The 23,414-nt window shown below is 38.5% G+C and overlaps 1 protein-coding gene across 20 annotated transcripts in view; it reads left to right on the top strand.

Annotated features, from left to right (window-relative positions):
• Positions 1–23,414, top strand: part of LOC127638727 (CUGBP Elav-like family member 2) — a 200,402-nt gene that overhangs the window by 124,742 nt on the left and 52,246 nt on the right. For all 20 annotated transcript variants that reach the window (XM_052120385.1, XM_052120398.1, XM_052120400.1 and 17 more), the window contains one exon: positions 14,111–14,307. In XM_052120385.1, coding sequence (XP_051976345.1) covers positions 14,111–14,307 — 197 coding nt within the window. The remainder of the gene's footprint in view (positions 1–14,110; positions 14,308–23,414) is intronic.

Below are 23,414 nucleotides of genomic sequence, written 5' to 3'. Positions count from 1 at the left end.
CCGTTAACAAGATAATGGGATTATAATGGAATACATTTCTATACTTAGCCCCTCAAGGTCCATATCACACACACACACACTGATAAGTGCAGACACACACTCTGTTAGCGGCTGTAATCTGCAGTGTGTGCTCAGTGCAGTCTCTGATGTTGCATTCTAATGCGGCTGTCTGAATCCTCTGTGAGCGAAAGATCAATGCGGCGTTTAGACAAGTGCGCTTTCTCCTTTTCAGATGTGCTGGGTCATTGATAAAGAGCCACAAACACAGCAAAACACACACCTGTACCGCAAACACACTCTCATCATCACTGCTTAGAAACATAAATGGCACGAATACACATCTGGTCGGCTTATCTCATGCATACACGTTCTACAAAGAGTGTGACACACCTCCTAATTTTTAAAGTGTTTGTGCACAGGATCGAATGATGATTGCTTTTTTTGTGAATGGATAGAAAAGTGTGTGTGTGTCCATGTGGGGAAGTTTTGTCTACATTGTGAGGACCAAATGTCCCCACAAGGATAGTAAAACTGTATTCACCTACATTGAAGTGAACAGTCCCCATGAGGAAAACTGCTATAAGTGTGTAATGCTGCAGTCCTCGCCGATAATTTGGCTAGCTCATGCTCACCAGAACTCAATCACTTCATGCTTGCTCTCTGCTGTTTATGTTATTGACTCACATGTTTTCTTATGGTGTGCAAGCATACCATTTTTTCCTACTTTGTTTCTGTAATTCCTCTTCTGCCAGTATCACTCTGTTCCCGCAAACAAGCGTGAAAACACAATGTGGTTCTTACGAAGGCGAACTTGAGAGATAATCATCGTGGATGCACCCTCTCCACCATCTGTTCGGATGTTAATTGCGACGCACGACTGTGTTTTTCCGTCCCATAAATGGTGATGAAAACGAAAACCTCCCCCTAATGCACCCTACACACCTCCCTAATAAACTGCATTATGGGAGAACTCATTTGTTTTACACCGTTCCCAAACGGGGACGCTTGGCTAGCTGCGGCTCATTGTTCGACAGTCGCACAGCAGCTCAAACAGATGTTGACTGACAGTTAGCGTCCACCTTTCTACCATTTTGTTGTTTGACAGAGATGCAAGATATTTGCAACACGCTCCTGAGCACTCCTGACAGACGAAGGGGGGATGAACAAAAGGGCTGTGAAAGACTAGCTCATGGCGTTGGCTAATCCTACCGTGAGTCATCAGCCTGATACAGCTACAACGCCATGGGAAATACGTGCTGCTAAACAGCATGGGCACATTTTTTAAATTTTATTTATTGATGTTTTTGAATTAAACCAACATGCTTGAGTCCGTTCCCATTCCATTTTTAAATGGCAGCTCTAGCAGCGAGTCGCATTTATCGAGCTGTGATAAGTTAGGCCAAGTGTTAGTGTATCTAATTAAGGTGTCTAGATGTCCTAAGAATCAGAGCACCTGCAGAGAGGAAAACCTGAGCAAATGAAGGGGAGAGACAGCTCATGTCTTCGTCATTTTTCAGGCAGTTGAAGGCATGCATTGTGGGTTTGCTTGCAAGCGGGAGTAATTTAACTGCATGGCTCGCTGGAGCAAATCGAATGTTTTCTTTTGTGCTCCGTGAACAGCAGCGTTTTCTGCAAAGAAACTGCTCTGTCTTTCTCTGTTTGGAGAAAAGACATTTAGAGGAGGGTAAACGGGGCGTGTTTCATACTGAGAGTTTTAGCGGCCTATGAATGAACTTCTAATTATTTCAGAGTTAATTTAAAGGAATAGGCTACTTCACCCAAAAATAACTATTCTAGCTTCATTTACTCATCCGCAGCCACTTTCTTACTTCGGTAAATCCCAAATTTATGAACAACGACTGTCCATAAATGTCTGGTCTTAGAAAATGAAAATTATATTTAGAGTTGGGTGAACTACTCCTTCATTTGAGTTGGCGATGGCTTTGAAATGAAAGAATGAGAGAGAAGAATTGTCAAGGAGACAGGTAGGCAGATGGGGTGTTGTCAGATGAAGGTCCTGTCGTCCAGATGTTCACACTCAAACACTCAGGTGAGTCACAGGCCAGGATGTGCTGACCTGGAGAAGTTTGATGGTGGTCCAGCTCATGGTCATTATGATTGCTCCTGATGTCTGATATAATCCACCTTCTGCACCTGCTGTCCACCTGCCAGCCACACACAAGCACATACATTCACACTGCTCGACGTATCCTCATATGCTCATATCCAAGAGACAACCCCCCAGTGCTGGACGACATCCACAGTGCAGCATCCTTTTTTCGTATGAGTGTCTTCCGGAGATGTATGGACGACTCAGCATCATCAGTCTCTCGTCCCCAACTCCACCCGTTTCCATAGCAACAAGGTGGCAATAAAAACAATGGGGGAGGTGGGGAGTGTTGGCAGGATTTTGGCAATCCTGTCACACTGTTGCCTCTGATTTCCACTAAAGCCACTTTCAGCAGCAAAAATTGTGTGTGTGACAGCGTGGAGCCGTGCATTTAAGTGCACAGTTTGTCTAGTGTTATTTCAGGAGCACTTTTCCTCTGGAGCACTTCATTTCGGAAATATTTGCAAGGAAACACGGCAGCTTTGTTTCAGCACTCCGTATGAGGATGAGCATCCTGTGTTCATATAAGACACATTGAGTTCATTTGTGATGGAGAGGGTGGATAAAAAGCACAAAGTGCACTGTTGATGAACACAGAGGTCAACATAAACAATGTATTTTAGCAGAGTGACGTTTAGGAGAGACAGAGTTTTAAGTTTAAAGTGACAAAAACTGTTAATTATGTCATTAACTATGAATCCCTTTTAATTCGTTTACTTGACGCTTCATTAGCCGTCTCACATTAGCATCCCCATTGCAAGTTAGTGAGCTAACAAGAGAAAGCTCTGAATGAACATTTATTGGGTAGGAATGCTTAAGATCTGTTTTGAGGGTATTGAAATTCCTCTGCCTTCGGATAAGGGTGTGAGAAAGAAGCAAAATTGTATATTGCGATATGTTGTTGTAAAAAACAAAAATGAAATAAAAAAATGCTTAAGTAACTAATTAAGTAACTAATAAACAATGTAATGATTGTAATTTATTGATTGTACTGGTTGATAAATTTATGCCGGAACTTAAACCTGTTTTACACCCACCTCAACCCGTCAGTGTACGTTGTGCAATAAGTATGCATACAAACGTTTTCGCAAACCCTCTGCGATGTTCTCCCTCTGTGATGTCCTTGTAACACCATCCCCATTGAAATCAATGCACTTTAATGTTTAGGCGCCTTTAAGGATGTCATGAAATTGTATTCTCAGCACATTTAACTTCCGTAAAGCAACATATTTCTGAGTCAAACTGAATATTGTACAACTCTCGTTAATGGTGCACGATAAAAACTTACATTGGGAACTTTTTTGATTCATATTTAGAATTGAAGTAATTACTGTGCCACTAGATTCATTAAAACCTAATTGCAAAAATATTTATCATTTTGAACAAATTCCAGAACATTTCCTCCATCTAACAGTGATTGTACAAACAGATACTAACAGAGTCCCGCCCCAAATGGACACCATTGGTTGAGCCAGCATTGCTATGTATGGCTTGACAAGCTGCTCAAATAGAGGAATGCTGTGATAGCGCTACAGAGCTTGATTTTTGGGGTGATCAACCTACAAATGGCCTACTTATAGATGTCTCTGCTTATTAAGGTGGAGTGTGAGAAAGAATAAGGTTTCAACAAGCAATTAAAATGTAAAACAAGCAGCAAAAAATCTAATAAAAAAATACATTAAAACTACATTAAAGTTCTCATGTAGATCTTGTTAGTTTGTCCATTTTAGAGGTCAAATTGTGTTGGTGGGGTTGTCGATTTAATTGAAGAAAAGTCATTTTTACGAGCAAGGTAAATGTTTCTCAATAAAACAAGATTCTTATTATTGTGTTTTTATGGCCTGTGTGTATGTCCGCATGTCCTCGTTAGTGCAGAAAGACGGCATCTCTACAGCTTGTGTGACATTTATCACAACGTTTCAAGAGTTACCATGGAAACTTCTGTAGCACACCACCTCTTCACACTTTTAACAAGTGGAGTGATTAACAGAACAGTTTTGTACACCTCACACATGCATACACTATGTCATTCTGGCATGTTTTTGATGTTGTTTTGTGGGGCGGCTGTGGCTCAGGTGGTAGAGTGGGTCGGCCACTAATCGCAGGGTTGGTGGTTCAAATCCTGGCCCACATGACTCCACATGCCGAAGTGTCCTTGGGCAAGACACTGAACCCCAAGTTGCTCCCAATGGCAGGCTAGCACCTTGCATAGCAGCTCTGCCGCCATTGGTGTATGAATGTGTGTGTGAATGGGTGAATGAGTCACAGTGTAAAGCACTTTGAATACCGTTAAGGTTAGAGGTCGACCGATATTGTTTTTTTCAGGCCGTTGCCGATCTTTTGAAATCCGGGTCGGCCGATGGCCGATTAATGCAGCCGATTTATTTTGGCCGATATGTGCTTGTTTTTAACCCCTTATTTGAACCTTTTATTTGAAAGATAAAATGTAACACAAATAATTACTTAAGATAGACAACATTTCTGAACAAATACATTTATTGAACACTTGACCAATCTGCACTTGTACACTTAAATTAAAAATGTAAAAACATATTGTATAAATAATGTATAACAAATATATTAAATAAACGAAGCAGGTGTTACGAACTGCTCCGAGACACGAAGGTAGAGATCCAAATGCAGCTTTAATTAAGGGGCAATCCAGACACGTAATCCAATATTCAGAGCATCCAAGAGAAGCACAGGCATAACTAGGGATGGGTATCGTTAATGGTTTTAATGGTATTACTATCTTACCGATACTGCTTATCGATCCGGTACTTTAACGGTATTCTTAACGGTTCTTTTTGTTATATATATATATATATATATATATATATATATATATATATATATATATATATATACACAAATATAAGCGTTATATAGGCACAGTGATTTAATTTCAGGAAGGTCTACTAACATTACTGTTCAGGTGTGGTCTAAAAAGAAATCTAATAAAGTAATCAATTGTAAAATAACACTGCATAGTTTATCATAGATAGATTAATGCTTATTAATGCAGAAGTTATTCATTCAAGAGCTGTAAGTGATTTTCTCTTTGCCTTTTGTTGTTTGATTCGCAGTAATGGCTCAATCGTCACATGTTTATTAGGATGCTTCCCCTTTAAGACCGAGTTCAGATCTAATAGACTCCTGATGCAGCATATTTTCTCCCAACTATTTCCATAACTACGTCCATTTAAGACATAAACTGTGTTTAAGTGAATCTCCAAGCCGGTCGTTTTGACATATTTTTGTGTAAATTTGATCGTTTAGACGCGCACATGAAACCCAAAGTAGCCTATAGTTTGCTTGTCTCGTTTCGGTCTGTTTCGGAGCGTGCGCCGCCTTGGGAACGGTATCTCTTGCGCTCTTTTTATTATTAAACGCGTCCCGCAATTTAGCAACAGTAGCTACACAGCATTTTACAACAATCACCGATCGTGCTGATTCTGACGTTAAGTTTGAGTTTTAGGGAGAAATGTCAGTGCACCGCTGTGAAGGGAAGGAAGTTGTGCTAGACAGAATGCGGCTTATGTATAAATATTCTTTTTATAATCTTTGGAAGGCGAAATATAAAATAAAATCAGACTAATATCACAGATCTAAACCAGGCAACGTTTGAATGTTTAGTTCTGTCACTCATTAAGCGGGGCTCTTGTTGTGGTCGCTGTGCGCGAGATCTCCCTCTCCCTCTCTCTCTCTGACTGCGAATAGCTAAATTGCATCACAGACAACTTGTTTCATAGAATTATTATACATAGAAATGGCTGGCGAGATAAAATAACTTTCTCTTTATAGCAATAATAAATGTATTTTCTTAATTTCTCCAGTACCGACAGCAGAACCGATAACCTCCGAGCTTACCAAAGCCAGTCCTTCAATAGCCTATAGTGCGTTGGTATCTGTTTTATTAGCCTACTTATTTCTCTGTATTGAGTGACAACCCTCTCAAATATAAGACACACAAACAGAACAAATAAAAGTCTCAGATTCACTGTCTATAATTGCAAAATTCTTGCTTACTTATTGTGACATGATAGCAACCCTTCTGCTGTGATAATGCAACTTCAACTACGCTATCAATATCCAAAGTAGCCGAACGTCATGTCGCGTTTTTTCTTGAAGTTGGCAGTAACATATCAAACGTTTTTAATTAAATATAAAGAAGTTATACAAATTTAATCTTTACTGTTTTCTCCAAGGAACTTAGCTCCTTCCTTAGGCACTGGATGAGGTCTGCTCACTCTGCTAAAAATGACTCTAGGGGCAGTGTGCGTCGAACACGTGTCCACAACAACACTAGGCTGCCCACAGATGCGCCTGCCTAATAATCGGCTTGATATACTTGGATATTGGCCGATGCTGATTATGTTAAAAAAATGCAAAAAATCGGCCGATTAATCGGTCGACCTCTAGTTAAGGTAAAAAGGTGCTATAAAGTGCAGACCATTTACCATATTTATGCTGTGTCTTTGGAAAACAAATATCTCCAGTCACAGTTTTTTTTATTTATTATTTTTATGTTTTTGTAGCATTTTTTTTTACTCACCGTGGATGTGATATTTACAGGAACAGTTTGTCCTAGGTATTGTTTTTTTCTATATATAGTCGGAGTTTGACATCTCCCTGACAGTTGATGAATGTGATGACAGGAAGTGTTTTCCTCAAGTTAAGCTGTGTGTCTGACCTTGATGTGTGAGATTTTGTGATTTTTGTGAGTGTGGTTCGATTAACTGATTTTAGTCAGAACATCTCAAAGGACAAAAGCTCTATCTTGACAGCATTTTGAGGTATCATAGGTGCATTTAAACAGAAACATTGAATGCATTAGGCATTGGTACACTCGATTAGAACATGGCTATAATGCCCAAATATGTGTTCATTTCCAATGTGCCTTTGATGGCCAAAAATGTGTTCAAGCCTAAATACATACATGCATAATTTGAATGTACAAATGCACCTGTAATGCCCAATATTTGTGCGGTTGAACTTATGTCTGATACCCAGAAAAGCTGTCTAGCTAGGTAGTTTTCAAGGGTTTGAGAGACACAGAACCAGCTGTCTCACACATACATTCACGATTCCAGCACCGATTTCAAACTAAATAGCACACACAGGGTCAACGGATAGTTTCCCCATCACAAACGTGATTGACGAGTCCTGAATTATGACATGATGAAAGAAAGGCTGAGCAATAAAGAGAGAGATGAACCGTGGATAAACTGAGATAAATCTTCCCTATTAAGTGTGGATGGATTGAGTATTTTTCAGTGCTCAGAGCAGAACGCCTGTTTTTATGACCAATGAGATTAATTAGGATCATAAAGCTTAACTGATGAGTGGAATTAAAGCATCACCTGTCGCCAGAGAGAGAAAGAGACTCGACAGCACAGCTGTCAGACAGGCGGGTGTTAACTAGTGATGATGTAATGTGATTGAAAAAACAATTATAACAAAAAATCTAGTTTTTCATTCTCTTTCTCTCTCTCCTGGTGAAAAACACACACACACACAGCTGTGCTCTATTTTACTGGAGGAAATTAAAGGTTTGCAACTTCCTTCCAGCTGTCTGTCAGCTAGTGTGTGTGTGTGTGTGTGTGTGTGTGTGTGTGTGTGTGTGTGTGTGTGTGTGTGTGTGTGTGTGTGTGTGTGTGTGCGGTGTGAGTGGAATGGGTGGAAATGGACGGATTTTCTGAATTAGTTTCATTTTTACTTGTATCTTTCTCTTTTCTCTCTCTATCAGCCCACCTTGACATTTTTATAACACACTGTACTTTGATATAACCGCATTATATTCCTCATAGATGTGCACGTCCTCTCCAAAATGTACTTTTACTAGCTAGAGAGATTTAAAATCATTTTAAACCTTGAAAGCCTTAAATAACTTATAGCATCATCTGTATGATTAGATATTTGATACAAAAAACTATATTGTGAGAAATACATTGTTGCAATTGCGTGATATAAATACGAAATTATGAAAAATAACGTCACAATGGGGAGAAATGTAGTTACAGTTGCGAGAAATAAATTGTCGCAATTACATGATATAAACACGCAATTAGGAGAAATAATGTTGCAATTGCGAGATATAAATTAAATCGTTATTAAGTTAAATGAACATGCAATAAAATTACTTGAAGAAAAGGTATAATTGTTTGATATGAAGACAGAATTATTTTTTCAAAACTAAATTTTTTCATCTGTGGTGCAGACAGGCTCCGATATACATTAAAGTGAAAAGAATGATGTTGTGTACTGTGAACATTTTTATTTATTGAACAATGGTGTCTTTTAACGTATTACTATTGCTGCTGTTTTATTAAAGCTCCACTTCACATTGTACTTATCAACCCCCTTTAACTTTGGTAAAATCACTAAACCACATGGCCTACTAAGTGATGTAAAGTTTAAATAACATTTTTATTAAGGATGCTTGTGATTAAATCACCTTAATGTAACCATAGCCATGCCTCTTACCGTAATTTATGTTATATTATTTTATGTAATTATGCAGGTCGCCAAAGGACAAATGATTATTTTGCCGACATGCAGTGTTATTATTCTGCTGGTTTGTAAGTACATGATTGTGTGTGTGTGTGTGTGCATGCCTGTTTGCATTTGGACTCCTTACATCAGCAATCCACACACACACACACCTTAAGAGCAGGCCAGACTGATGGAAGGTCTAGTTAAGCCATTAAGGCAGACAATTGACTTACACTGAGATGGAAGTAGTGAGAATGAGAGATGGAGAGAGATAGAGAATGCCATGGCAGTAGTGGATCCGCTTGACAAGTTAATCTAAGCCTCAGGAATTACATACATACAGACAGACAGACACACACACACACAGCAAAACTTTTATTTTTTCTTTCTTTCTCTTTTCACCTTATAGGCAAAGAAGAGTGAATGAAACGTGGCACAAATAAAGGACAATGTATTTATGAGTTATGTTTCAGTGGCATGTCTTCTGAGGTCCAGTGAAGCCTTAGAATAAAAAGGAATTTAATGATTCTAGATTGCCATTTTGAGTCCACTTAATGATTCCTGTTCATTAGCGACTCTATTAACGATTCTTTGAGCACCAGTTGAGGAACCACTAATTTGGCTATTCCTATCTAGCAATGTTATACATACATCCTACTCAGTTGTTTAGCCTATTTACAAATGATAAACAAAAATACTAGTTATAAAATAATATAACTACATTATATTTGGTAATCTATCATCATCAAACTGACTTGCAAACATGTGTTCAAACAGGTTTCCTGAACACTCGGCTGTCTGCCGTTTTAGACCTATGACGAGTTTGAAACTCATTTGTAAGTTGTTTTAAGAGCGTCATTCCAAGAAGAGAGTCATGAAGAGTCATTCAGTCATGAAACGGACTATACAGGTCGCGGTGTATGTTTGTTGTTGCGTGCAACTAGACAGGACAGTGTAGCAGAAAGTTATGTTGACTGTTTTTTCATTGTATTATTTTGCGGCCCCCAGTCTTACTTTCACATCATATTCAGAATGCTAGCTAAAACCCCTAAAACATGTTTTCTTTTGACACAGTGTTGTGGATTCGATAGTGTTGAAGGGAACTTAAGAGTATTTTAGGCAACGTGAACACCAACAATTGAATTTTCTAAAAAGAAAAAAGAAGACTTTTATGAATTCCTTGGCCATTTATCCGATTGACACAAAATTGGTTAGAAATCATCTACAGACGCTCCTGACAAAATTGTATCTATATCATTGGAGTTACAAGCCAATAAAATGACCATGGCCCATATTCACATATTGCCTATATTTTCTACGCAAAGTCCAATCTTAACAAAACTTGGTGAACTTCAACATGAAGACATTTTGGGGATGCACACCAAATTTTGCCAAATTCTGCCCATAGGGGGCAATATAACAAAAAAAAATGCATCATAACTCTATGTTATAAAAAAAAGGCATTTCATCAAGCAAGTTGGAACTTAGCATGCATCTTCTTTCGTTCAAGTGCTAAGAGGCACAAGAACAGAACCAGAACAGTGTTTTCCTCCACCGAAAACTGAGACTTTCAAAAACACTCTCCTTAACATTTACTTTGAAAAGCGAGTCTTCAAAAAAACAAAAACGGAGTAGATGTGGCCTTGGTACCATGTTCAGTTTGCTTCGACAGAAGAATGCAAACAATCATGAACTGTCAACAGAACCAAACATCATGAAAATCATTTCTATTTCCAGTATTTTTGTCAAGAATTAATCAGAACCGGTTCTCGATTCCCAACCTTAGACTTGCGTGAGTGTGTCTGTGTGTGTTTGTCCTACAGCACACTGTTACAAGCTTCTCTGACTTGTGCCTTTGTATTCCTGCTGTCAGGCCTTGTCAAACGAAACAATTACTAATTGTGACACACATACACACACAACGCCCTGACACTCACAGTCCCATCTCTTTCTCTCTGTGTATCACAATCAGGTTCTGGCTCTTGACCCTTGAGCCCGTGTCATGCTCGTGTCTCTCGGCATTATTGGTTTTTGATCAGCGGCAAGGAGCGCCCTTATCATCGCTGTAACTACCAGTGGATTTATTAGGGGTGGAGGTTTCTGAGCAGCGGTTGCCGCAGGGACCCAAGGGGGCAGCTTTCCTGCGGCACAGTCTGAAATGTCTTTTAGGTCATTTAAAGACTTGGGCGTCTCCGCGGAGAGAATAGGGTCCTTCTGCAAGAGATGGATGAATCGTGCGCAGAGGTCTGTTCTTTTTTACTGCCTCCAAACTTTTCTCTTTATCTGTCAAACTCGAGACCTTGTTTGTTTGAATAGTGACAAATCACTCCATCGGTGTAAAGAAAAACTCAAGGCTTTGTGGTTGGCTGATTAACTTCTCTGTGGTTTTCACTTCTGACCTAAGAATGTGTATTACCGTTTTTTTTATTATTTTTTTTTGTAGCTAGCTTATTTCCCCATTAGCAACAGGAAATAAATGCTAAAAAATAATACTGCATTGAATAAAAGTGGTAACTCTGCTAACATGCCACACACAGGCCTTTAGGATTGATTCAGTCTGTGTGCTGGTTAAATGTTGAAGCTGCTATATTTGTAGCATTTTAAGGTTTCTTGCACAGAAGTAATTTGGGTTAAATGAGTATTTTCCACCCTCTCTCTAAGTGTTGATTGGTTGCTTCCATGTAATGAACTGACCATTTTTATTTCAAATGGCAAATGTGTTAAAGGAAAGCAATTGGCAAATGTTTTGAATGCAATTTAAACATATTTAACCATTGTATCGAATAATTTTGTATTAGTTTATTATTTTTTATTGCTATTGCTATCTATTTATTTAAATAGATTGGCCCCTATCTATCATGGCCTTGTATTAATCTCCATCCCTGAATTGGCTACATCACTCTACTCTCTCCTCTCCACCAATAGCTGGTGTGTGGTGGGCGTTCTGGCGCACTATGGCTGCCGTCGCATCATCCAGGTGGATGCTGCACACTGGTGGCGGTTGAGGAGATTCCCCCTATACTATGTAAAGCGCTTTGAGTGCCTAGAAAAGCGCTATATAAATATAAGGAATTATTATTATTATTTTAAACATTTGTTTAAGCTTTAAAAGGTATTTTTATTTACATATTTTTTATTTTTTTATTTGTTTAGTTAATAAATTGTTAATTGATTCCTTCATTATAAGTGACAATCCCATTGGTTATTTCTATTGTGACATTTATCTAAATAAAATATTTTACGAAAGGTTATTTCTCAGTTTTAAAAAGCTATTTATTTACATTTTAATTTTTGAATTGGTAAATGAATAATTGAGTCCTTTATTTTTTAAGGGACTCTCCTATTAGTTAATTCTATTGTTACATTTAACTATACATGTAGATTTTAATACAATTTTATTTGACAGTATTTATTGGTCGGTTTTATGAAGTTACTTATTTACATTTTTATTTTTGAATTAATACATTGATAATTGATTCCTTAATTTTTTAAGTGACACATTTAGTCCTCCGTACTCTCTGACCCTTTTAACAAATTTTCATTTGCAATTGAAATGTAATAGTTTTGATTGGCTAAATCTAAGTAGTGTGGTACTTTCTGAATGAAATGTTGCAGAAACTGTGAGTAAACGGTCTGCACATATATAGAGCTTTTTTAACCTTATCGGTTGTCAAAGCGCTTTACACTGTGACTCATTCACCCATTCACATACACATTCACACCGTTATAGGCAGAGCTGCCATGCAAGGTGCTAGCCTGCCATTGGGAGCAACTTGGGGTTCAGTGACTTGCCTAAGGACACTTTGGCATGTGGAGTCATTTGGGCTGGGAATCAACCCGCCAACCCCGCGATTAGTGGCCGACCCGCTCTACCACCTGAGCCACAGCCGCCCCAAGAAAGGAGCATTGCTTTATGAACGCTAGAACCTATCTACATACCAAATGTTTTATTCAAAACAGGCCAGAAAAATAAATGTTTTATATGATATGTAAACTGTTCATAAGGCAGTGCCAGAGAGATACAAACTAGTTCAGTTCATGAGCTTTTCATGATACTGATGGACCGGCAAAATATACAGGGAAAGGAAAACGGTTATTTCTCAGTACAGAGAATAATGCTTCATTCATGTCAAAACGTCCTTGCGGTGTTGTGTATTTCCAAGTAAAGAAACTTGTCCAGATATCTTGAAACAGGCGGAGCAGGCTTATTCGCTGAATGCTTAGTACGATAATTAGTCTCATGAGGACATTTATTGTGCTTTTTCACAGAGGAAAGAAGTATTTATTTATTTGCTTTTTTACTTATTTTCATATTAGTTGAAAGGCAACAGGCATGTTGGCCTTCGAAGGTCAACATCTCAAATGATATAGAGGAGCTAGTTTGTTCAGGCTGGTTAATAAGTTTTGTTATTTGTAAGCAGGGAGAAAGGAAAAGCATGTTGGGGTGGGGGTGGGGGAGTCGATAATGCTCTCTCCGTGTGCTTTCATCTGGAACTGAAACTAGCGCCTGTAATTCCTCATGAACTCGATGAACCAGCAACGTGGGCGTCTGGGGTCACACACAGACGTCTGGCACCCTGACTCAGACATTTTTATCGTGTCACAATCTTGTCCATTTCTGATGAGGTCAGTCACTCAAGACAGCGGTGAAAGGAATGTTGCAGGTTTACTAAGTTTATCGATTACCACTGAAAATAATGAATTGGTCCCGCAGTTGGTAAAAACGAATAGAAATTGTCTTTTAAGTTATGCACTTACAGTACAGTGGGAGTTTAATAAAATAAATGTGCACAAATGTGCACATATTCATTTTTGGGTTCAAGCTGTAAGTGTAAAGGCAGATCAACTTTATGCATTTACATTTATGGTTATGCATGACTAAAATTCCTGTGGATGATGTTTGATCATTGTTATCAGTACTTTGCGAATAGTTACGTCACATCCCTTCCTGGTATCCTTATGCATAAGGTGGGAAAGTTACTGGATGTCCCCCCCCCATATTATATTGGATATAACTTTGCACAGACGATGATAGTAAGCGATTTTATCATAATAGTCATATGTTATAACGTATAATCTTTAAATCTTTAACATTGGTGGAATGCCTCGCCCCAAAGACTTCCAGTGTAAGTGCATTACTGTAAACACAATTTTGGTTTGTTTTTACAAATTGTTGGTCTAGTCAAAGTTATTTTCTCTTGTGATAGAGCTTTGAACCCAGAACAGAACCAGATGTGTACCTGCACAGCACTGTGAACACAACATCAACACACTCACACGCTGAGTGCACTACTGCTGTTGGGACTTTAATCAGCGTTTGTGTCTCTGTGTCTTCCTGCTTTAATGAGGAGCAGTTGTCGATCTGTCCGGATCACAGCTGCTCTTACTGTGAGGGTGTAGACCAACCGTCTCACTTGCCATCTTCCTGCACACCTTTTCAGTAGTTTCAGGCCACACAATGAGTTTACACTCACAATAACACACCATTTCTCTCTCTTTTTGTAGTAACGGTACAGCTGTGAAGATGAACGGCGCCCTGGAACACTCGGACCAGCCCGATCCGGACTCCATTAAAATGTTTGTTGGCCAGATTCCCCGCTCCTGGTCCGAGAAAGAGTTAAAGGATCTTTTCGAGCCGTACGGAGCCGTCTACCAGATCAACATACTGCGAGATCGTAGTCAGAACCCACCACAGAGCAAAGGTATAGTGGGTTTTCTCTCTCTGTCTCTGACATATACACACATGTCATCACTCCACCAAGGTGTCGTGCCTTGACATGTAAACCTGCACACATGTAATGTGTTAGACTTCCTGTTTTTCCCCTACACTTCCTGTCGGACTGTTCGGCCTTTTGTCCTCCATCTGCATTTCTCAAAGTTCTGTTTGAAAACCTAGTGATCTGCAGACCTAGGCAGCATTTCAAGGCATCATAAACACTCTACTGACAACAAAATGCTAACGTCATTCTCTTTCGGAATAAATTGTGAGTGTTACGTGTGCTTAGCACAAGGAGCGGTATTTGTGTGGAATATGGAGTTGCTACCTATGTAGATTAGAGATCGACCAATAATTGGATTTTCCGATATTTTTTCCAATATTCAAGCATTTTTCTTGAATCGGATGTCGTTTTTGTAATATCGGATCCAATAATAACTGGCACCATCTGGCGGGAGTTTCTGAAATTGCACGTAAGACGGCCATGACAGCAGTGCGTGGGAGAGGAAACAATGCTGGTGGTTGTTCACAGGTAATGCAGCTTGCTTCTACAATGCTTGAATGAACACATTTTATTAACGTAACAGCCATTCATGCTCTAGAGAGATAGCGTTACATAAATGCTTGATGTGAAGACAAATCCTGCAAAGTCCCAAAGATGTAACATTACTTCACATTAATCAACTCGAAGAGCCTTGGATGAGTGCATGTTGGAAATATGATGGATTCGTTTAATTCTCTGTTGGCTGCGCTCTTTAGAAAAGTTGCCGTTCTTGTTCCAATGGAATGACTGGACGTATGCTAGAATGGCGGAGAAATTTGCGGAGAGAAATAATCATACTTCATGCAAAACCGAAAAGTATTGATTGAATGTCCAACCTAGTGTTGTCACGATACTAGAATTTCTAACTTCGATACGATACCTTGAAAAATATCGATATTCGATACCATTTTCGATACCACAGAGAAAAAAACTGCCACAATATTAAGAGGGTAGAACTGTCTAGAACATGACAATGAGGTATATTTTACATGAACAAAATGTCCTGAGGTATTGCACTTGTTCAAAAGCCTCTCAGATTGCCATACATTCAAAAACCAATAAAGTGCAAGTAAATAAAAGTGCAATCTTTTGTATTTCCAAGTCAAATCAAATCCAATCTCAATGTCAACAAAAGATACTTAAACGTCAAGGGGGGTTGGGGTTGACTAGCTTTCATAAGGTCTCTCGCTCTCTCCCTCTCTGCTGTGCACGCTATGTATGTTGTGTGCGCGCTATCTATGTTATGCGTGCAGTATGTTCTGTCTCGCATGTGCTTATAGATTCGGGAGATTTGAACTAAATTGCGGGCATCAGGGAGAAGCTATCAATATGCGGGAGACTTCGGAACTTCCGGGAGACTTGGGATGTCTGGCTTCATATCAAAAATATTTCCAGATAGCACTCCTGCTGTGTTCTTTATCAAACAAAACTGGTCGTGAGCGCCGCATGCACTCGCCATCTTTACATTCACTTCACTTTTGCTATTTAACCAGAGCGAATGAGAGGAGTGCGAGTGTGTGTGGTGTTTGTCAACGCGCCTTTGGAGAGAAGTGAAAGTGACAGCTCGGCTAGTATCGATACTTAGGGAAATTAGTATTGGTACCGTTCAGATATTTCAGTATCGATATTTATCGAAATATCGATATTTTTGACAACACTAGTCCAACCTAATAAACCATTTAAAATGTGTCCTAATATTTGTGTTCTATGCCTTGTAGAGTACCATATTGTTAGCTTAGCAACATGCTAACTTCAAACTCTATTGGAATCGTGCATGAGGAGCTTTATTTGTGTGGAACACTATGCAAAACTTTCCAAATCAGTCACATTTGAGCTTCCGTTTTGGGCAGGTTGCTGCCTTAGAAGGCACTTGCAGTAGGCTGGAGACAGCAAGGCAGCCCACTGGGTTTTGAAATGGAGCTAAAGTGTAGGCGTTAATCTCAGTTCTGTTGTACAGAGTTAACACTTAGACAGGAAGATTGCATGTACTCGTTCATAGTGCTGCCCATTCCATTTCCTCTCTCGTATGGAGGATGAGTCAGTGCCGAGTGGGTGAGCATTACTCCACCCACACACACAAAGTGTTTTGGGCCTTTATGCCAGAGCTGAGGTGTGTGATTGGCTTTCAGTGATGAGTGCTCCTGTGGATCAGTTAGCTGCAGTTAGAGTGTCTCTCTCAGGTCCAGCTTCATCAAGGCCTCTGACACAGCTGCAGAGCCGTAATGGGCTTCAGCCTTCAGCTTCACTCTAGCCCATTCTCATTTAGGATAAGGTCGCCCGTATGTGGCTCCGGCTGTTAAATTAGACAGTTTTCATGGAGAACTCTTTCAATAAATTAGTGGTTTGAGTGTTAACTTCCTGTGTGTCTCTCTAGCACTGTCTTTCCCTGTGGCAAGCTCCAATTTCCCAGTTTTTTCCACAAGGACAGTTTTTCCAACTTTGAAATTACCAATTAATGGACGGATTAAGAAGTGTACCAGTTAACAGGACCCAATTTTAAAGCAAGACACAATATTAGATAACCTGAGCACTTACCCGTTTTCCACTAAAATGAGGCTGGTGCTAATGGCGGGGGATTTGCAAACTGCTCTCAGAACTGACCCGCATTTCCATTAACTTGTTTGAACGATGACATAACTGACCATATTACTATATTTACTTTCTATAAACAAACAGCACATTACAATCTCTGTTTATGTGTCTTATTACCAGTTTTGAGATAATATCTTACTGTCAAAAGTAATTTAATTCAGCTTATTTACTCCATTACGAGCTGACTTTGATCTAACAAGTTATTTAAATATATAACAAATACAATTCGTAACAATCAATTTTCACACAATATTTGGAATTTTCAAAGGGACAGGGAAAAATACAGTGACTTGATATGTTTCTCAGAACAGCAGAAATATGAATGGGGTTTCCATTAACTGAATGGACATCACATGACACTTCCAATATAGTGAGCGTTGTTGTTTGTAATTGGAATCATCTATTTTTTGGGGATCTAGTTTTGTTTTGTATTTTGATTATAATCAGAGTGATCTTGCTTTGTACAATCTATTTTTTGTGAATTATCTAGTTTTGTTTTTTGTTCAGCAGTCTGCTATTTCTGTACTCTATTTTTGTTTAACGTTTTGTTTGTAATCTAGTTTTGTTTGTAATCTAGTTTTGTTTGGTGATTTGTTTGTAATCTAGTTTTGTTTGCTTTTTTGTTTGTACTCTAGTTTTGTTTGGTGATTTGTTTGTAATCTAGTTTTGTTTGCTTTTTTGTTTGTAATCTAGTTTTGTTTGCTTTTTTGTTTGTACTAGTTTTGTTTGGTGATTTGTTTGTAATCTAGTTTTGTTTGCTGTTTTGTTTGTACTCTAGTTTTGTTTGGTGATATAATTTGAATTGGGGCAATCTTTGTTTTGTTCAATCTATTTTATTGTATTTTTTTGTGTTTTTATTAATCAGAGAGATCTTGTTATGTATGATCTAGTTATGTTTATCATTTTGATTATTATCAGAGCATTCTTGTTTTCTACAATAGTTTCATGTTTGATTATTATCAGAGCAATCTAGTTTTGTGTAAGCTAGTTTTGTTTTGCATTTCGAATTATAATCTGAGTGATCTTGTTTTGTGCAATATGTTGTGTTTTGATCATAATCTGTTTTTTTCTTATTTGATTTTAATCAGAGTGGTCTTGTTTTGTGTGATCTAATGTTGTTTTGCGCTTTGGTAATGATCAGACTGATCTTGGTTTGTAAGATCTAGTTTTGCATTTTGATTATTATAAGAGTGATCTTGTAATCTAGTTTTGTGTTTTGAATATACTGTAATTGGAGTAGCCTAGTTTTGTGTAAACTAGTTATGTTTTGTGTTTTTATTATAATTGGAGTGAGCTTGTTTTATATGAACTTGTTCTGTTTGCAGTGTGAGTAGCTGTTGTTTTCAAAACCGTATGCAGTAAAGACATGTCCCACCTCCTCAGCCACTGATGTTACCAGTTTGTGGTTTCGAGATTAGCAGTTTTAATAGGCATATACTGGTGCAAGTTTTTACAGTCCAAAACTGTCTTTTCTTCTTTGGAAAGAACACTCACTCACATCCCAGCAAGGGTATGTAACAGTGCTGCGTTGCTGTCCCTGTGGTTTAATCTGCAATACAGATACTTACTGTGCTGATTCAGACTGGGACATCTCATCCTGTGAAGTGTATGTCCCTGCCAGGCCACTGTAGCCCGAGCATCAGCAGGGAGGTTCTTCCGAACAGACAAGCTCAGAGATCGCCTGCCCTTTGTGCTGTGTGTGTGTGTGTGTGTGTGTGTGTGTGTGTGTGTGTGTGTGTGTGTGTGTGTGTGTGTGTGTGTGTGTGTGTGTGAGAGAGAGAGAGAGATGCTAGAATGAAGGCATAGAATATAAATGGACCCAGAGGTGAAGAGCAGGAGTTGTTTTTCAGAGCCAGGCTGCAATTTATGAAACACACACACACTTACACGTATACACACGCCTACATGCTCACATGATGAATGAATGAATGCACTTTGTGTGTGCATCCTTTTCAGTCCCTGGACACGTAGCACAGCCGCAGAATGATACAAGTGTGTGTGTTTATGTCCTCTAAGGCCAAATGCAGATGTGTTATGCTAATGTATTGAAATGTATTCGAACAGATGTGCGTGTGTATTCATGGTATTAAGTTTATATCTGCAGGGCATAGGACTGTCTGTTTCGTATATCAGATCAAAAACTGAATCTGTAAATAACTGGCATTCAGTCATTGTTATTGAAAAATCATTTAACTTCCTGTCACTATGTCACATGTTTCTGAGTGAAACAGGATATTCATCGGAATGAAAATAAAAAATAAGGTGGGATTTGATCCACCAGGAAAATAGTTGATCATGAAAAGTATGAAAGTATTTCATTCTACACTATAATTTTCTACTATTATTTTTGAGGACTGCTCCCCTCCTGAAACAGGCTTCACTCGCCGGTTGGTTAAATTAAGTGTCCTTGGTGATGTTAGCTGAAAAGAAGTAATTCTGAAAAATATGAAGAAAAACTCACATATAAAAATTCACATATAAACAAACAAGCAAAAATATATTTGTATAATATTTGAGAAAATCAAAAATAGAATTCCACAATTGCTACCACAATTTTGTCTCTCTCCATGTGGTCCTCACTGAGAGCCTTCCAGAAAGGGCAAATACCTGTCCCATTTCTTACCATACACATCCAATCTGCCATGTTGCTTAAATGACATCTTTTCAAATACCGCCATCCTGCCCAATTCTTGAAATGAGGGAACGCCAATTTACTTCCATCCTCTAAGAATTTAATAAATGGACCCAGCTTTTCGTATACTGTATTTGTCACCTACTTTAATAACCGCCCCATCACCCAATATAAATAGGCAGCATGAAATTTGAGGATCTAAAACCTCACAGATAAAATTCTGGACTCCTAATCCCTACCTAATGCCTTGCTTGGGCCATGAAAGGTGCCAGGTTGGAAAGCCGTGGCAGGGCAATACGCCGTTAGAACAAGAGCTTCCGATTTACACCAGTTCTTCCGATTTACACCAGTTCAACCTGTATCCAGAAGATTTATTCAGAGAAAGAATTAATAATTTTATGGAGGCTAGGCATAGATCTACTAGGGTCGGAGACAAATAATAATATATTATCTGTGTAAAGTTGAAGTTTATACACCACACCTCCTGCTACAATGCCAGGAAAATCATCCTCTTTTCTAATGGTTTCAGGGCAAGACAGAACAATAAAGGGGAGAGAGGACAGCCTTGCCAGGCTCCCCTACAAAGAGAAAAAAATCTGACATTAATCCATTATTTTGTTTTACTGCTATAGGTTGTTATAAAGTAACATAATCCACCCAATAAAAGTGTTCCCAAAATCTTAAAAAGACATTCCACCCTATCAATTGAGATGGCAGCGATCAGGGTCTGACCATTCGCTACTGACCACATAATATTTATAAAATGTCTAACATTATCAGAAGAACTACAACCACGAATATACCCCACTTGATCTATATGCCTTACCTGTTGGCAATGTTTTAATTTCCTCAACAAGCTACTCCAAAGTAATATCTGAGTCAAGAAAGTATTTTTGGTCAGTCGTCAATTTAGCGAGTTAGTATGGGACTACAAAGTTGCTAATATCCTTATCGGTAGACATAGATGTAGAGCTATAAAGATCAAAATGGATTTATTAATATCTGTAGCAGAAGTAAATATATTGCCTCCAAAAGACTTGACTGAAGGAATGGTGGAAAAAAGCTCTGTTTTTATGTATCTGGCAAGGGGTTTCCCTGCTTTGTCCCCACTCTCAAGGTATGTCTGTCTTGCCCTGAATAACCAAAACTCTACCTTCTGTGACATCATAGTACTTGCACTTATACTCAAGACCATTGGATGACATTCGGCGCTTGAGCTCTGTTTCAGCACATTTAATACTCTTTTTCCAGTTCTATGAATTCCTGTGCTTTGATCTTTTTAATGAATGAGGCATATTGTATGATCTGCCCCCTATGAACTGCCTTAAGCACCTTCAAACCATGTCTACAGAGGACAGTGAGGACCAGTTGGTTTCTACATAAACATTGACTTCTGTCTTTAAAATGTGTTGAAACAATGGGTCCTGTAGAAGGGATGTATTAAAGCGCCATCTATATGATTTTCTTTTCTCTATATGCGGCAACATCTCTAAACACACCAAAGCATGATCTAAAACTAAAATATTCCCAATTGAGCAGTCAGTGGCAGATGGAATAAGTGACTTAGATATATATTTAAAAGAAAATCTATAAAAATCTAAATCTTATGAACTGATGACAAAAGAAAGATCCCAGATGTTCATATTCATTTCATATTCATTTTTAAACATCAATATTAATGTTTTAACTTGGGAAGAGTTCAGAAATCAGTATTTGGTGGAATAACCCTGATTTCCAATCACAGTTTTCATGCGTCTTGGCATGCTCTCTACCAGTCACCCACATTGCTGTTGGGTGACTTTATGCCACTCCTGGCACAGAAATTCAAGCAGCTCGGCTTTGTTTGATGGCTGGTGGACATCCATCTTCCTCTTGATCACATTCCAGAGGTTTTCAATGGGGTTCAGGTCTGGAGATTGGGCTGACCATGACAGGGTCTTGATCCGGTGCTCCTCCACCTTGATTGACCTGGCTGTGTAGCATGGCGCATTGTCCTGCTTGAAAAAAACAATCCTTAGAGTTTGGGAACATTGTCAGAGCAGAAGCAAGTTTTCTTCCAGGATAACCTTGTATACGTGGCTTGATTCATGTGTCCTTCACAAAGACGAATCTGCCCGTATCCAGCCTTGCTGAAGCACCCCCAAATCATCACAGAACCTCCATCAAAGTGCGCAGGATGTATGCCAATAATGTGTGTCCCAAATCTGCTAAGTTTTATGTGGAATTCTGCATAGAATTTATATGGGCCTGGCCATAAGTTGTTGTACATTGTAGTGATTTTCAGAGGGTAAGGGGTGTTCTTTGACATGATGTGAAGCAGTCGACCTCAAATGGTTTATTGTTTTTATTAATTGACTGGCACCAGAATATACTAATATACCAATAAAATATAAAAAATGACAAATTATTTGAATTTATTAATACAAATTTGTGATAGACCGATATATCGGCCAGACCAACGTATTGGCTTTTTTATATAAAGTATATATTTTAATTGTATAAACCAATGCAGAGCATCTCTTATAATCGCCAGATATTTGGAGATGTTTGATATATTTCGATCTGGAGATATTTGGTAAATCGGTCTGTTTGATATATCGGTCTTACTGATAAGATTGGCTAATATTTGGAGATATTCAACATTGTCTGCTAAAATAGATATTATAGATATTAAATTAGTTGAGTTTATTAATGATAATTAGTGTTAGACTAATAAATCTTAAGACAAATGCTTTTGTGAAAATCTAATGTGCCTTAGACTTTTGCACAGTACTGTATAAATATAAATATATATATATATTATTAACTTTATTTTACTTCTTTGCTTTTAATTGTCTCACGCAACTGTAGGTGTGCTCCAAATCCTGTTTTATTGCAGTGTTACTTAAAACTAGTGGAGTATTATGGGCTCATGTAGAATTACTACTAGAGTAGCTGTTGAGTGTTTAGGCTCATGTGGTGTTAACTAAAATCTCCCCTACATTAATACTTTCTGAATTGTCCCGAGCTTCATGCACACACAGTGCCTCATTCATGAAGCACGAGCAGAATATAGTTATGAGGAAATCGTTTAAAAAAAAATAATAAAACTGTTGTGCCTAACTTGTACGCACTCAATACGACATTCTTGAAACATTAGTGAGATTCATGAAACATGAGCAGAACCGATTTCTGTGTAAAACGTTGTAAGGCCGTTATTGCGTAAATTGTCTCATGCGACAATTGAACAAGAATGGTTTTCAAATGATTTACAGTTATTGGTTCTGCTGGTACACCACGCATACGTGTACTACGGAACACTTTTAGACATTAAAGTTATTTTTAGATGTGTTTCTGATTCTCAAGATTCATTCTAGTTTTGCATAGAATATAAACTTGACTATTGGCATAAAGTCTAGTTCATGTTACAGCATCTCAAAGATTGGAGGATTCTTTGAGAAACTCAGTTTCTGCACCAGATAGTCCGTGGGATGATCAGTGGACAGTGGTCTGAGACTGTTTGTCAATTTGTGTTCAGAGGATCTTATAGTACACTAATGTGAGTGTCAGTGCTCCTGAAGGAACTACAAGTCAATGCTTTGCTTCAGGCACAATGATTATTGATCAAATATGAGATCTCATTAACACATCCGGTCCCATGTCACCTCTAATTGGGATTGAACCTACAACCTTTGTGTTAATGGCCCAGAACTACTAAGCCACCACCCAGAACCAATGTCAATGCTGACTGATGGGAATGTTTTGGTAACGTGGAGAGTTTAAATGTATGATTTAGTGGTTACTGGTGTTGTGTGTTTGTGTGTGTGTGTGTGTGTGTGTGTGTGTG

This window comes from Xyrauchen texanus, chromosome 47 (genome assembly GCF_025860055.1).
Source record: "Xyrauchen texanus isolate HMW12.3.18 chromosome 47, RBS_HiC_50CHRs, whole genome shotgun sequence".
Lineage (NCBI taxonomy): Eukaryota > Metazoa > Chordata > Actinopteri > Cypriniformes > Catostomidae > Xyrauchen > Xyrauchen texanus.
This window is presented reverse-complemented; position numbering and strand designations above follow the sequence as displayed.